This window comes from Loxodonta africana, chromosome 1 (assembly GCF_030014295.1).
Source record: "Loxodonta africana isolate mLoxAfr1 chromosome 1, mLoxAfr1.hap2, whole genome shotgun sequence".
In the NCBI taxonomy this organism is placed as follows: Eukaryota; Metazoa; Chordata; class Mammalia; order Proboscidea; family Elephantidae; genus Loxodonta; species Loxodonta africana.
The window spans coordinates 204,367,056-204,382,112 of NC_087342.1; the positions used below are offsets into that span (position 1 = coordinate 204,367,056).

At 39.8% G+C, this 15,057-nt stretch overlaps 1 protein-coding gene across 4 annotated transcripts in view; it reads right to left on the bottom strand.

Moving 5' to 3' along the window:
* Positions 1–15,057, bottom strand: part of MAP3K5 (mitogen-activated protein kinase kinase kinase 5) — a 237,533-nt gene that overhangs the window by 50,618 nt on the left and 171,858 nt on the right. For all 4 annotated transcript variants that reach the window (XM_064291248.1, XM_003404038.4, XM_023555048.2 and 1 more), the window contains exons 16-21: positions 13,663–13,790; positions 12,804–12,940; positions 11,615–11,720; positions 5,973–6,130; positions 2,386–2,563; positions 1,401–1,421 (exon numbers count right to left, since the gene is read on the bottom strand). In XM_064291248.1, coding sequence (XP_064147318.1) covers positions 1,401–1,421; positions 2,386–2,563; positions 5,973–6,130; positions 11,615–11,720; positions 12,804–12,940; positions 13,663–13,790 — 728 coding nt within the window. The remainder of the gene's footprint in view (positions 1–1,400; positions 1,422–2,385; positions 2,564–5,972; positions 6,131–11,614; positions 11,721–12,803; positions 12,941–13,662; positions 13,791–15,057) is intronic.

The following is a 15,057-nucleotide window of genomic DNA, read 5'->3' on the forward strand; positions in this document are numbered from 1 at the left end:
GTAACTAACAACAATAACAACAACTCTGGGTTGAGTCCCTGGGTGGTGCAAACAGTTAATGTGCTCAGCTGCTAACCGAAAAGTTGGAGGCTGGACTCTACCCAGAGGCACCTCAGAAGAAAGGCCTGGCAATCTACTTCTAAAAATCAGCCACTGAAAACCCCTTGAAGCACATTTCTACTCTGACAAACATGGGGTCACCATGAGTTTGAACTGACTCAATGGCAACAGGTTAACTGGGCCCTAGGCTGACTGGCTCTGAGGCATCTAAGGAAGCTTCCTTTGGCCCACAGAAACCCAGGTGCAATACACATTAAGCACCCTGCACTACTTGGACAACAACTCATCCCACTCAGGGAAATCCAAAACTGTGTTCACTTCTTCATTATTCTTTGAAATGCATTAATTCACCTTCCTCGAGCAAATTTACCATCCTAGTTATGATCTGGTGCCCTGGTGGTACAGTGTGAATGAGCTACGGCTGCTAACCAAAAGGTCAGCAGTTCAAATCCACCAGCCCCTCCTTGGAAACTATGGGGCAGTTCTACTCTGTCTATAGGGTTGCGATCTGCATAGGCCAACATAAAGGACAAAAATACAATTAGTCCTGACCAACTAAAAATAGAGATAACATATAACTCCAAGGATGACAGAGGAAGGTGTCAGGAATTCAAAATTTTCCTCAAGAAATCCATTAAGTGACCAACTGGCTCCTAGATAAGAAGATTCCAATTGAAGATTTCAAAAACACAGACATCGTCTTCCGTTCAAACAAATAAAAGGTCAACTTTGACTCAGGGCAACCCCATGTGTATCAAAGTTGAAGTGCGACCCATGGAGTTTTAATGAATGATTTCTTGGAAGTAGACATCAGTCCCTTCTTCTGAGTTGTCTCTTGGTGGACTTGAACCTCCAGTTTTTCAGTTAGCAGCCTAAGGTGTTAAACATTTGCCCCACCCAGGGACTCACCTTGCATTTAACCCATTTGCCATTGAGTAGATTCCAACTCATAGTGACCCTATAGGACAGAGCACAACTGCCCCATAGGGTTTCCAAGAGCAGCTGGTGGATTCAAACTGCTGACCTTTTGATTAGTAGCCAAGCTCTTAACTACATCATGCATTTAGGGAGGAACAATTGTGGCCAGGAGTACAAATCAACTCTCTGGCAACTGGTTTTTCATGAAAGAGAAAGGAGAGGGGTTTCCAAAAGAATGAAACCAGCCAGGCTTGCAGCTGCATACACCCTTCCTTCCCAAGAGCAACCTTACCCGCCCCCCTCCCCACACCCGACCACCCTAACCAAGGAGCAGAGTGTGAGGCGATTTGGTGGAAAATTTAGAGTTTATGGCATGCTACGCTGGGCTTCAGCTCAATGGGCATAGGTAAAAATAAACTCACCATTTGATCCAGCTGAAAGAGCTGTGGAAAGAAAAGCAAACACAGCATAAGCAAACGCTGGATTTGTTGTTAAACTGAGAAGCCAGCAAAAAACAAAAGCTTGAAATGGGATCAATGTGCTTTCCAAATATTCAATCTGCCCGTCCTCACCCAATATAAACACCAAAAATGCCAAGAACAAATGGATCACTTACTTGTTTTGTTTGCTTATTTCTGAAATGACTTATGGAAATTATTGCAAAAAGACAATTTACTTACAATTTTGCATTGATGTTGTATTTATAACGAGCAATCTTATCTTTCTTTTTGTTAGTTACCCAGAAAGATATTCTTTAAGAGATAGCAGGGTTTTTCTACTGCCTAAAATTCAAAGCACACATTACCTAGATGACCTGGGAGTTTAACAGCTCTGTAGTCACTCTGTAGCCCATAAGTGGTAACTTGGGGTTTCAGTTCCAAAAGGCTACATTTTATCCCTTTTACACTTTAACCCCAAAAGAGCCCTGGTGGCTCAGGTTTAGTACTTGGCTGCTTACCAAGAGGTCAGCAGTTCGAACCCACCAGTTACTCTGTGGGAAAAAGATGTGGCAACCTGGTTCTGTAGAAATTATAGACTTGGAAACCCTATGGGGCAGATCTAATCTATCCTGTAGGGTCACTATGAGTTGGAATCTACAAGACAGCGGCATTTTTTTTGGGGGGGTTACACTTTAACCCTAGCATCAGTAATGCTAAATGCTATATAGATTCTGATATATTTAACTACCTAATAACCATATGATGGAAGACTATTATGTATGAAGTCCCATCATGGTGAAACTGATGGTTAACAGCTCCCTGATAATAGAATTGAACATCTGAGTATACTGTGCTAAGGTTTACACCAATTTCCAGTGATACCTATAAACTGATAATACTGGTTCATGTCTGCAAATACCTTCCATCTTAAATGCTTAAAATTGAGCTTTTCAATGCAACCACTTACCTGAAAGCTTAGCTTGTATTTTTTTCTTTTTGCTTGACACTTTTAAGAACTCATCAATCAGCAAGTCGTTAGCACACGCTCTCTTGTCTGGATCTGGTTCAAAACACTTCAGTATGAATGCCTTAGCCTCTGCTGACATGGACTCAGGAATCTCCGGGTGGACCTTAAACATTCCCACCTGAGGTATAAATATGAAAAGAACACGGTGTCTTCTGAGCAATCATGCAATCTCACTGTGTAAGCTCCAGGCTCCATAACTGGTTCTCCTAATGCAACAAGATCTTTTATCATGCACTACAAACTCAGCATAAGTTAGGGCGTGCTTTTTAGGCTATAGAATATCTCAAAGTGCTTTCGTAACTTTACCAATGACAGAGGCAGAGTGACTCATTTAAGACAAGAGACAGCACTATGTAGTAATAATTAACTCCTCAAAGCTTTAGAACACGTTGGCACACAAAAAAGATATTTTTCATTGAGACCATTGGGTTGTTTACAATAACTATGTGCCAGGCATTGTGCTAGGCTTTTCTCACATATGAACCTCATCGAATCCTTTCAACAACCCAGTGGTCTAAATATTATCCCCGCAGAAATGTGGAACAGAATTTCAAATTCTCATGGAATCCAGATTTTCTGGAGCCATGAAGGCTGGATGAACCCCCAAAGCAAATGCCCTGAGATAATCTTTAAACCTCAAACCAAAAATATCCCCTGAAGTCTTCTTGAAGGGTTAGCATAATTTGTAAAGAATGTTTGCCTGGAGCACAGTACTCTTTTAAAGAACTGATCTATATGAGATTAAATTGACACCACCAACTGGGAAGGTCAGATAGTAAACTTAGGAGGCAGTGAGTTTATGCTTAGAGTGGAGGAACAATTTGGAAAAGGAGGCTGAAACGGTTGCACAACTTGAAGAATGTAATCAATGTCACTGAATTGTACATACAGAAATTATTGAATTGGTGGATGTTTTACTGTGTATATTTTCAAAAACAATAAAAAAAAAATCTTAAAAAATACTTTCCCTGTTACATGGTCTGGGTTTACACCAATATGGAAACTGAAGCTTAGAAGGGGTGGGGTTACAAGGTTATGAAAAGGCAGATTTTGCATTTAAACCTTGGTTTGTTTGGCATAGAGCCCATGCTCTTTTCTCTGTGACATGATTGGTGAGTATTTTCCCTGTCTCAAATCACCTACATTAAAAGAGATATTTAAAAGTATTTTAAAATGAAATGAACAGTATTTTTATAACAATTAGAATTTTTTCTAATTGCTGCCATTTACATTTTATTTTTTAATGATGTTCTTATGTACTTAGGGTAGAGAAAACTTTCTAAAGAAATCTCTTTTACAATTATATATTAAAAAATAGCTTATATAAATTTATTATTTTATTTAATATATAATTATTTAGAATAATTATATAGCCTTTACTATGATGTGTCAGACACTGTTCTAAGTGCTTGGCACATATTATTTCAAACAGCCGTCACAAAACCCCTATACTCAAAACCATACCAAATGCATAGCCGTTGAGTCGATTCCAACTCATAGTGACCCTGTAGGACAGAGTAGAACTGCCCTATAGGGTGTCCAAGGAGTGCCTGGTGGATTACAACTGTTGATCATTTTGGTTAGCAGCCATAGCTCTTAACCACTTCAACACCAGGGCTCCCAAAACCCCTATAAAAATAATAAAAAAAAAAAAACCCATTGTCAATGAGTCGATCCCAACTCATAGCAACCCTATAGGACAGAGTAGAACTGCCCCATAGGGTTTCCAAGGAGCAGCTAGTGAATCTGAACTGCCAGCCTTTTGGTTAGCAGCCGAACTCTTAACCACTACACCACCAGGGCTCGAAAAAAAAAAAAAAAAAAAAAACCTATAAAAGGTGCTATTTTTATACCCATTTTATAGATGAAGAAACCAAGGAACAAGAAGGTTAAGTAGCTTGCCCAAAGTCATCCCATAGCTAGAGCACGTTGGAGCCTGGATGCAAACATTGTAAATCAATGCCAGAGTCTATGTTATCTCATCTCTCCAAGATGGTATCACTTCCTAAGCAAGGCTTAAGCCCACTGCCATTGAGTCATTTCTGACTCATGGTGACTCTACAGGACAGAGTAGAAATACCCCATAGGGTTTCCAAAGCTGTAAATCTTCATGGAAGCAGACTGCCACATCTTTCTCTGTGGAGTAGCTGGTACACTCAAACCACTGACGTTTCGGTTAGCAGCCGAGCATTTAACCACTGTGCCACCAGGGCTCCATGCAAGGCTTAGGCTGGCCTAAAGGCAGTATGTATAATAATCACTGCACAGATGGATGATAAAGCAACATTTCAGAGCAATGTCCTAGAAATTGATAAAAACTTGAAAGATTAGCCAACAAGAGAAAGACATCAATTCATGTCAAGAAGAACAGAGCTCTTAGCAGCTCTCATTGCTCTTTCAGGTTTGGTTATACTGCTCTTTTCTATATCAGCAGCACCCCATCAGATCACCTTAGAGCTTAAAGTAAGCCAGGCTTTGTACAAGAGCAGAACGTACGTAACACAGGGACCTCCACAAGAGCTATACATAAAGGGAATAATGCTAAAATCACAGCCAGCAGTTGGGAGAGAAATAACAGATAATCAGCTAGAGTCCTCTGTCTTAGGGTTCTATTTTAAACCTTCCTTTTTTTTTTTTTTTTTGGCGTGAGGGTCTGGCAGGTGAGGACTACAGGCATGCAGAGGCAGGCAGTCACCATTTCCAGTCCTCAGGTCCTGAGCTGTGGCAACCGGGCTCTCTCAGCCCTATCTCCGTATTGTGTGCCCCCTACTGTAAGGAGGTGGGGCTGTTTCCTGCTCCCAAAAGAGTTACTAAGGGGCCAGTTAACAGGCTAGAAAAGTAGAAATATGAAGCTAAGACTGACGTATTTAAAATAGTAATTAATCTCTTTTTTAATGGATTCATTCAACTATTCTGGTAGAGAAGTAAAGGAAAATTTTATTTTATTTTTTAATATCAATTGGTTAAAGAAGTTCTTATATCTCTTTCCAAGGAAGATTTTTAGACTGTGTTTCCTAAAAGAGCTTAAATAGTATTCCATGTAGTGGGGTGTTATTTATACTGCTTCCTTAGAAGATAGTCAAAGGAAGTTACATTTAATCTCACTTTGTAGCTGAGAAAACTAAGGCCAGGAGAGATCATTGTGGGAAGACTCAACACTGGCTGAGGGCATGACTCTTCTTGAACATTAATGCGCTCTCAGAACATGCTTATTTAGGCTGTTTTTTATCTTTTACCTTTAAAAAATGACATAAACATATATTCAGTAGCTATGAAAAGCTTTAAGGATCCCTGGTGGTGCAAACAGTTAAGCACTCAGCTGGTATCTGGTCCGTGGTTCGAACTTACCCAGCAGCTCTTTGGGAGAAAGACCTGGTGATCTGCTTCTATAAAGATTACAGCCAAGAAAACCCCATGGGGCAGTTCTACTCTGTCACATGGGGTCATTATGAGTTGGGATCAACTTGACAGCACCCAACAACAACAGCATGTATACATGTGTTTTCAAGACATAAACAAAATGAGACCTTGAACATAGCTGCTTGTGGTTCTCCCAGTTCATAAAAGGGTGGTTTTCCTGTGGCCATTTCAATGATAGTGCAGCCCAAAGACCAGATGTCTGCTGCTTTTCCGTAGCCTCTTGGCCCTTTATCTATTATTTCTGGTGCCATGTACTGAAGGGTACCTGGAAATAATTCAAACACATTTTTTCAATTTAAAAAGAGGAAAAAGATGGATAGCTTATGACAGTTGCTATATAAGTAAAACAACAAGTATGATGCAGGTCCTAATATCTCATAATATTTGAGTTCCCATTTTCTCTGTTGTTAATGAAAGTGGAAATAGCAGTTTTTATCATGGATTTTACCAGTGATATAAAAAATACTTTTCCAATATCATTGGGTTATAAATGGATACTTTCTCATTATAGCATAGTATAGTTGAGGCACCATTTCATTGGGACCTCTTTGAAACTTCTAACAATTAGTCTTCTGAGAACAACAGAGAGTGTATCAACACACATTTTCTGGGTCTGGTTCTTTAAATACATGAAGACTGCTATTAGGTATACTTCTAATCTTCTCCAGGATAAATCTAGTTCATTCAACCATTTCCTTAAATCTATATTTCTAAATTCCTGAGTTAAATGCTTAGTTCTTCTGTTTCCATTCTTATTTCTTCGTCATGAAAGCACAAAGATTCTGAAAGCAATTACTAAGAATATATAATACAAATCATTTCTGGAGTACTTTATTCTGTGAATCAAATATACATGACTCCTGCCTGTGTGCCCGAGGTCCGTGGAATAACAAGTTTAACAGATGAAAGACAGATCAGATGCCAGCAATACAGACAAATCATCAGACAGAAAGTGAAGGGGAATGAAATGAAAAAGGGAGAGCCAAGAAATGGGGAGCCAAGAGCCACTGGTTCTAGTTCTGGTCTGGCCCATCCCAGGTAAACACTCAGCTGCAGTGACCTCACTGGCCAAATAAGGGGCTGGATTTGCATTTCTAATACCCACTAGAGAGATCTCCCAAAGTCCAGCAATAAGTTAGAAGTGTGAACACAAGCAGATTATTGCCACATCTCCTGCCTCTGGTATACTCAGGAAACCGGTTGCTGTCAAGTTGATTCCGACTCAGGGCAACCCCATGTGTGTCAGAGTAGAACCATACTCCGTAGGGTTTTCGACAGTTCGTTTTCAGAAGCAGATCACCAGGCCTTTCTTCTGAGGTGCCTCTGAGTGGACTCAAACCTCCAACCTTTGGATTAGCAGCTGAACATGTTAACCATTTGTATGACCTCATCCAAGATGTCATGTTAAAATACTTCAAATCCTGGGGCATTTGTCAAAACAGTTACTTCAGTATTCTCTGATTTATAACCAAAGTGACATTTTGATACATACAGATAACACCTTTTATGAATATCTTAATGAATGATTTATAGGTAAAATCCACAAGAAATTCTCTTAAACTACTTCTATGAAACCCACTAATACATAAGCTAGAAGCTGGCTATTGTTCATAATAATATAATAAAGGTATGTTATTTTTTTTCAAGCTTTGTCATCTTGCCAGGTTTACCCTTTAAACCTCATCATTACATGTCAGTAGTTCAAATTTATGGTTACATACAACTGTACATGTCTGCTCTCAGCTTAAATTTGCACAGCTCTTGGAGGAAAGCATTTTACTTTCCCAAGTATAAGGAAGACACACTCTCCAAAGATTGACCTACCCTTAATAGAAAACTGCTATGATTTCTCTTCATTTGTAGCTTCCCTGCAAGTGATATTTTTTTGTGATTAAAATACAATCAAATGATCTCTTAGAAAAAGCGTTGAAGCCTACCACCCCCTGCTGTTCTATCTGAGTCTAAAATAAATTTGATGAGAGAAGGTAAGTTGTGCTAATATGTGAGTGGCATAGTGGTTAAGAGCTCGGCTGTTAACCAAAAGGTTAGCAGTTCAAATCCACCAGCCACTCCTTGGAAACCCTATGAGGCAGTTCTACTCTGTCCTATAGGGTGGCTATGAGTCGGAACCAACTCAACAGCGCATGACAACAGTATCCAAGTTGAAATTACAACTGATCAAAAATACAGTGAATTTATGAAATTGGACAGTTAAAGTAATATCCTAACAATAAACTACACATTTTTTTATTCAGCAGATAATATTTCAAAGATCTCTACGTGCCAATTGTATCTAATTATCCTCCACAGAGCAAGTGCTAAAAAAAAAAAAAAACAAACAGGTTTAGTCATGTGTTCATATCTGCTTCTCTACAAACACACGACACATAGCATTTTATATAAAGAGACTTGCGGAGCTGAATAATGGAGATGCAAACCAATGTGAACATCAACCTAAAAAAAAAAAGTGAGAGTATTAACCCTAAAACCTGTACCTCATAGATACCGCATTCCGAAGTTTAAGAAAAATTCTTTATTTTAGAATTTCTTTGCCAGTGTAGCTATCTGGGGAGGCAGTATAGTTTAGTTGTTAAAAATTTAAAAATTATATTTCATTCAATCATTCATTCTATAGATATATATTGAGGGATCCCTAAAGCACTCCACTGCTAATCAAAAGGTTGGTGGCTAGAAACCAACGATAGTTCCACAGGAGAAAGATGTGGCAGTCTGCTTCCATAAAGATTTACAGCCTTGGCCACCCTATGGGGCAGCTCTACTCCATCTTAAAGGGTTGCTATGAGTCAGAATTGACTCAACAGCAGTGGAATAAACAGAAATACCACAGACACAAATGTACAAAAGCTTATATTTTTGTAGAGGGAAGCAGACAATAAGCTATAAGCAAAATAAATAAGTAAATTATATAGTATGTTAGAAAGTGACGTGTTATGACCAAAAAAAGAGCAAGGTGAAGGGGATCAGGAGTATCCAGTCCTAGGGAGGGCTGCCCTTGTAAATAGGGTACTCAGGGTAGGCCTCAGGACTTTAGGGTGTTGAGGGAGTCTGCCGTGTAGGTAACTGGGGGAAGGTGTTACTGGCAAAAGGAAAAGCATGTGCAAACGCCCTGTAGCAGGACCTTGTAACAGTTACCTCACTGGCCTCTTGTTTGGGCCAATGAGGTAACCGCGGCTGAGTATTTACATGGCATGATGGAGGAAATACAGGAAGGCCCATGTGCATGGAGCAGAGCAAGCAATGGGGGGAGAGTAGAAAATAAGGTCTGAAGGACTCCAGATCCGGACGGAGCCTTATCCGCCATTTCAAGGAGTTAGTGTTTACTCAGATAGAAATAGAAAGCCATTAAATACTCTTGAGTGCTAGGGCTTGATTTCTGTGTTAAAAGGATCATTCCGGCTACTGTGCTGAGAACAGACAGTAGGGGGCCAATGTGGATGCAGGGAGTAGAGATAGGAGGCTATTGAGGTATTGTGGGTAATGAGAGATGAGGGTGGAAGCAGCGGAGGCAGCAACAATTGTCCCGGTTTTGGACATATGTTGCAGTTAGAGCCAACAGGCTTCCTTGATGAATTGGAGTGTGAGAAGAGAGAGGCACCACGGATAACTCTAAGTCTGGAACTGCCATCAACTGAGACCAGGAAGAGTATGGGTGGAACAGGTTTGGGGAGTAGATAACTAATTCCATTTGGCATGTTAAGTCTAGTTGAATCTCAGCTCTATCGCTAGTTATTTAATATCTTTGAAACTTAATTTTCCCACCATAAACCAGGATAATGATATCTACCGCTTAGGGCTGATGTATGAATCTCAATGAAATCACTTATGTAAAGCATTTAGCAGAGTCAAGTATACAGTAAACACTCCATAAACGCTGGTTGCTGTTGCCTTCTCCTTCACCAAAATCACCAAGAGGTTAGACAGATCAATGTCTTTCAACTCAGTGCATTGGAGGTTGACTGAGCCCCTGCAACTTATCTAGCTCTGAGGGCTATGATGGTCTGCACAACTGGTTACAATCAGTGCTGGAGACAGATGTAAGCATGTTAGTCACATATGTCATTCTTAATTGCAGAAGTATCTGCAAAGGGTTCTGGGAAGACAGGCTTTAGTACAACTCCTTTGAGGATTTAAAAAAAAAAAGTTCTCAAGAATAAAAGACTAATATCTTGCCAAATAAAGTGTGCTGAAAGCAAAGACTTTCAGAAATTGCTGAGTCTTGGCAGCGTCTAAAATGTCTCTTGCCAAGTTGAAAGTGTACGAGGAAAAAAATGTAAAGATATTTAAAATTATTAATAGGCTGGTACTTATTCTGTTCAAAAAATACATTATAAATGTATTTAATTCTGTGTCTTGAAATACCCATTTTCATGAGGTTGGGAGCCAGGCCAGAGGTGTTGAATGAATGTTCTGAGGAAGAACCTTATGGGATTTCTCTCTATCCTCCTTTCCCCTTCTCAGGCTACCAGAACAGATACTAGGGTGAGGTGGAGAGAACGATGGACGGGGAGAAAAAGGTCAAAGCAAAGAGCAAAGGGTAGATTAAAAACCTGAGTTCTAGCATTTATAAACTGTGTGACTTCTGGCAGCAATGTTCCTTTCTCTCAGTTTCCTCAACTGCAAAATGAGGGTTCTACCACCTACCTCACAAAGAGCCCTAGTGGCACAATGGTTAAGCACTTGATTGCTAATGGAAAGGTCAGGTGTTCAAACTTGCTCGTGGCTCAGAGGGAGAAAAGGCCTGGTGATCTGCTCCCCTAAAGACTACAGCCTAGAAAACCCTGTAGGGAACTTCTACTCTGTCACATGAGGTCACTATGAGATGCAGTCAACTTCGATGGCATGCAACAACAACTAACAACAGAATAAATAAATGGGAACATCTAGCCATTTTGCTTCATATTAGACCAAAGATTACCCATTGACTCTTTTTGCTAAACTTTCTCTCTCTAATCATAATAAGAATTGAATACTTAAATAAGAGTCAACATAAAGGAATGATAAGAACATGGAGTGAAGACCAAGACTGAAGTCTTAGATGCCCCCTACCCCGGTAAATATTGAGTGTCCTTGGGCAGTCAGTAATTCCTCTGATCTTCAGTTTCCTCTTGGCGCATTGTTACCTTTTTAGAAATCTCACTTTGTCTCCACCCTCCTAGGACTTTGCACTACAGGCAGCTAGCTTGAGTGGCTGCACTGCATAATTTCTCAGGAAAACTCTCTCCTTATCCCACTCCTCAGTTGGTGAGTCACTTCCTCTTTCTGAATTGAAATCTGACAGTTATTTATATTGTGGAGTAGGTGAATAGGCCACAGGGAATAAACAGGACTAGGAACGAGGGAACTCATAGTCCAAATGGGAAGTGATTAAGGTATGAGTAAGAATCAGAGAGCTTGGACTATGGAAATGCTAAAAAAAAAAATCTTGCCAGGGTTATGGTGGTTGTAGGCCAACCAGGAAGGAAGTAATGCCATGAAAGGAAAAACAAATGATAAATTCAGAGTTTAAAAAAAAAATCTTCAGTGGCATTAAGCAGGAGACTGAGCAAGCACATAAATACAAGAGAAAGGGGCCAGTTTAAATTCTGTGTCGCATTTTTTAGTGAGCCTCAAAAGATACTCATATTAACATTTGTGAGTTCACGGACTAAATTTCTCTCTCCTATTATGCTCAAACTTAGCATTACTTCTTTAATTACAAAAGATGGGTATCATCATTACAAAAACATACCAGTGAAAGTTTCAGTACATGGATTTATGCCAGCCAACCTCTTTGATGTCCCGAAGTCGGAGATCTTGAGAACACCACTATAGGTATTAATCAACACATTGTCACCCTAGAGAACAGAGGACTTTAATCAAACACGTTGTCTTTCTTTCAATACCGTTGCTGGCTTGCAAGTCTAATATGAAAAGGTATCCTTAGAGCAAATGAGGACATTAACTCTGCACTTTTCCTTAATATCTTATAGCTGTTCACAATCTGCTACTCGGGTCACAAGGTCAAAAATGGTTCCTACTTCGAGTTTGCTGCAGTTCACAGATAGTATAGGCTTCAATAACGTGTATGGTAAGTTATATTTATAACTTCCCGGTCATTTTACTTTCTTTTCTATGTTGTTTTACTTATTTTCCTGGGATACCTAGGAAATGGAATTAAATTCATCACAGATAAACAGGGATTTGCGTCAATTTTAGGGTAGTAATATTAATTTCAAACCCATTGCCATCGAGTCGATTCTGACTCACAGTGACCCTACAGGACAGAGTAGAACTGCCCCATAGGGCTTCTAAGGCTGTAGATCTTTACTTTACATAAGCAGGCTGCCACATCTTTCTCCCACGGAGCAGCTGGTGGGCTCAAACTGACCTTTTAGTTAGCAGCCAAGTACTTAGACACTTCGCCACCAGGGCTCCTTCCAATATTAACTTACTTCGTCAAAATGCATTAGTTTCGAATTTTCTCCTTTTAAACAGAATCTAATAAGTTATCTAATTTGATTTCAATCCATGAGTATGTGAGACTTGTGGGAAAAGAGGATTTTATTTTTTTCTTCCAACCATGCATCCATTGATTCAGTAAATTTGAGTAGCAATTATTGGCAAGGATATGAAGATGAAGCAGCCTGTAAGCTCCTCAGGAGCAGGGACTAGTCTTATTCAACTTTGTACTGCTGCACCCCCACCCCAAAGAGCACCTAAACCAAAGTGGGAGCTCAATCTTAGTGAGTTGAACATGACCAAGGAGTTTATACCTTGAGAAGAGATCAGACATGAATATAAATAAATGATTCATCATACAGTAATATCTTACATTTCTGCTATTTCTAAGGTTTATTAATTTGCCGCTCCAAATTACTACTCAAAACACAATATAACTTTTGTAAATAAAAACAGAAATGAATCCTAGTGCATCCTACCTTTATATCCCGGTGAACTATCTGATTGTCATGGAGGTATTTTAATCCTTCAAGTATTTGCTTTGTATAAAAGCCAATTGTTTGCTCATTGTCTTTTAATGGGCCCCATTTGGAACGAAGGAGAGCAGAAAGACTTCCTGTGAAGCAGAGAAAAAACAGTGGGTAAAATCTTTAAGTTAAAGTAAAACAAGTTCTTTAAAGCACACAGTGGCTGCAACAATGGGCTCAAACATAGCAACAATTGTGAGGATGGTAGCAGGACCAGGCAGTGTTTTGTTCTGTTGTACACAGGGTTGCTATAAGTCAGACTCGACTCCGTGGCACCTAACAATAACAGCAGCAGCAATGTAATGTTAATTTAAGCCAACAGAAGTTGGGTTATTCACAGTAGCCCAGGCCTTGTACAAAATTCTTGGGGCTCAAACATGAATAAAAAAAAGTCCCTTATCTAAAGAAGCTCATTATCAAATACAGTAGAAGTTGCTAGCATTAATCCAAGTTATGACTAACCTGTTGCCATCGAGTCGATTCCAACTCATAGGGACTCTATAGGACAGAGCAGAACGACCTCATGGGGTTTCCAAGGAGCAACTGGTGAATTCAAATTGCTGATCTTTTGGTTAGCAGCCGAGCTCATAACCACTACGGCACCAGAGCTCCAAGTTACAATTATTGGTATGAAATTAGTTCCAGTATTTATTTATTTACTGTCTCCTAGTAAACAGCAAAGTAATGCCATATGTCCACTTTTTCTTTTAACTTAGACAAGTAAAGGCCTGTGGATACAGTAAGTCTCAATTTTACTGTGTTTCAAGGCCTAGAAATTTATACTTTTTAAAGAAAGAAAAATATTTCTTACCTCCTGGAACCTGCTCCATGAAAATTTTAATAAAGCCATTCTCACTAAAAGAGCCCAGATACTGGACAATATTTTTGTGTTTCAGGTGCTTATGCAATGCTATTTCTTCATGTAGCGGCTGGGAGTATCTAAAAGACATGCAAGTATTGATGAGCTAATTATATAGCCAGACTTTAGATTAGCATATAAATTTAAGCAATGGCATTTGAAAATGTTAGCTAAATATATGCCCAATCCAAATATGACCATTTAAGGCCTTTATTTCTCATAAGATCAATTCTATGACGTTGAGGCTATAGCAGGATCTAGGAGAAAAAGGGTCAGGCACTGTTCTAAGCCCTCTGTATATATTAACTCATTTCTCATAGCAATCCCATGAGGAAGATTCTATTAGGATGCTCATTTGACAGATGAGGAAATTGATTCACAGAGGGGATGACGAAAGCTGGCCCAAATCACAAAGCTAGTAAGTGACGGAGCTAATATTTGAACCCAGGAGAACAGAAATCATCTCACACAGCTTACTGTCACATTATCATGACTATGTATTCCACTGTCCTCATCACCATAACTTTACTATTCCAGGAGACCCTCTCTCAGAATCAGTTCCTAGGCTGCCTATAGTTAGGGGTGACTATTTTTGGCCAGTGGAATAGAGCTGAAAGTATGCTAGGCATTTCTGGAAAGCACGGTTTTCCTTTTTATTCCTTCTGCCTGTAATGTAGATAAGGAGGCTGGAGGCAGAGCAGCCACCTTTGAAAGTTAGGCACTAAGGATGGAGAGGCAGAAAGATAGCTGGGACTTGGGATACTGGTGGCATTGGAGTGAGTGTCTTTTTCAGCTTGGGGTAGTCACGGAAGGCTTCTCTGAGGGCTTGACATATGAATTGCAATCTAAAAGAGGAAAATAAAGCAGTCATGCCAAGATCTGGGGAATGAGCCTTGCTGTGCCTGACAAACAGAAAGACACCAATGTGGCTGGATACTAGTGTTCAAGGGGAGGTGGGGATCTACAGAGGGAAGCCTTATGGTTCCAGGGAAGAGTACTGGGCTTTCTGCTGGTTGTAATAAGAATTCATTGAAGGATTTTAAGCAGTGATGACATGACATGATTTAACCTCAGAAAGATCTTTCTGGCTGCTCTGAGAAAGAATGGACTAAGGGTGAAGGGAGGAGAGAAAACAGAGACAGAAGGCAGGAGGCAGAAGCAGTCAAGAGTCTGGGTGAGAGACCTGGTGGCTTAGACTAGAGTTGTATTTGTGATAGGCAAGAGTGGGAAAAATCAGAATATATTACGAGGTTGAGACAACAGGACTGACTGATGGAGCTGATATGGAGTGTGAGAGAAAGAGAAGAATCCAGATGAATCTGAGGTTTTAGATTAAATAGATGGATA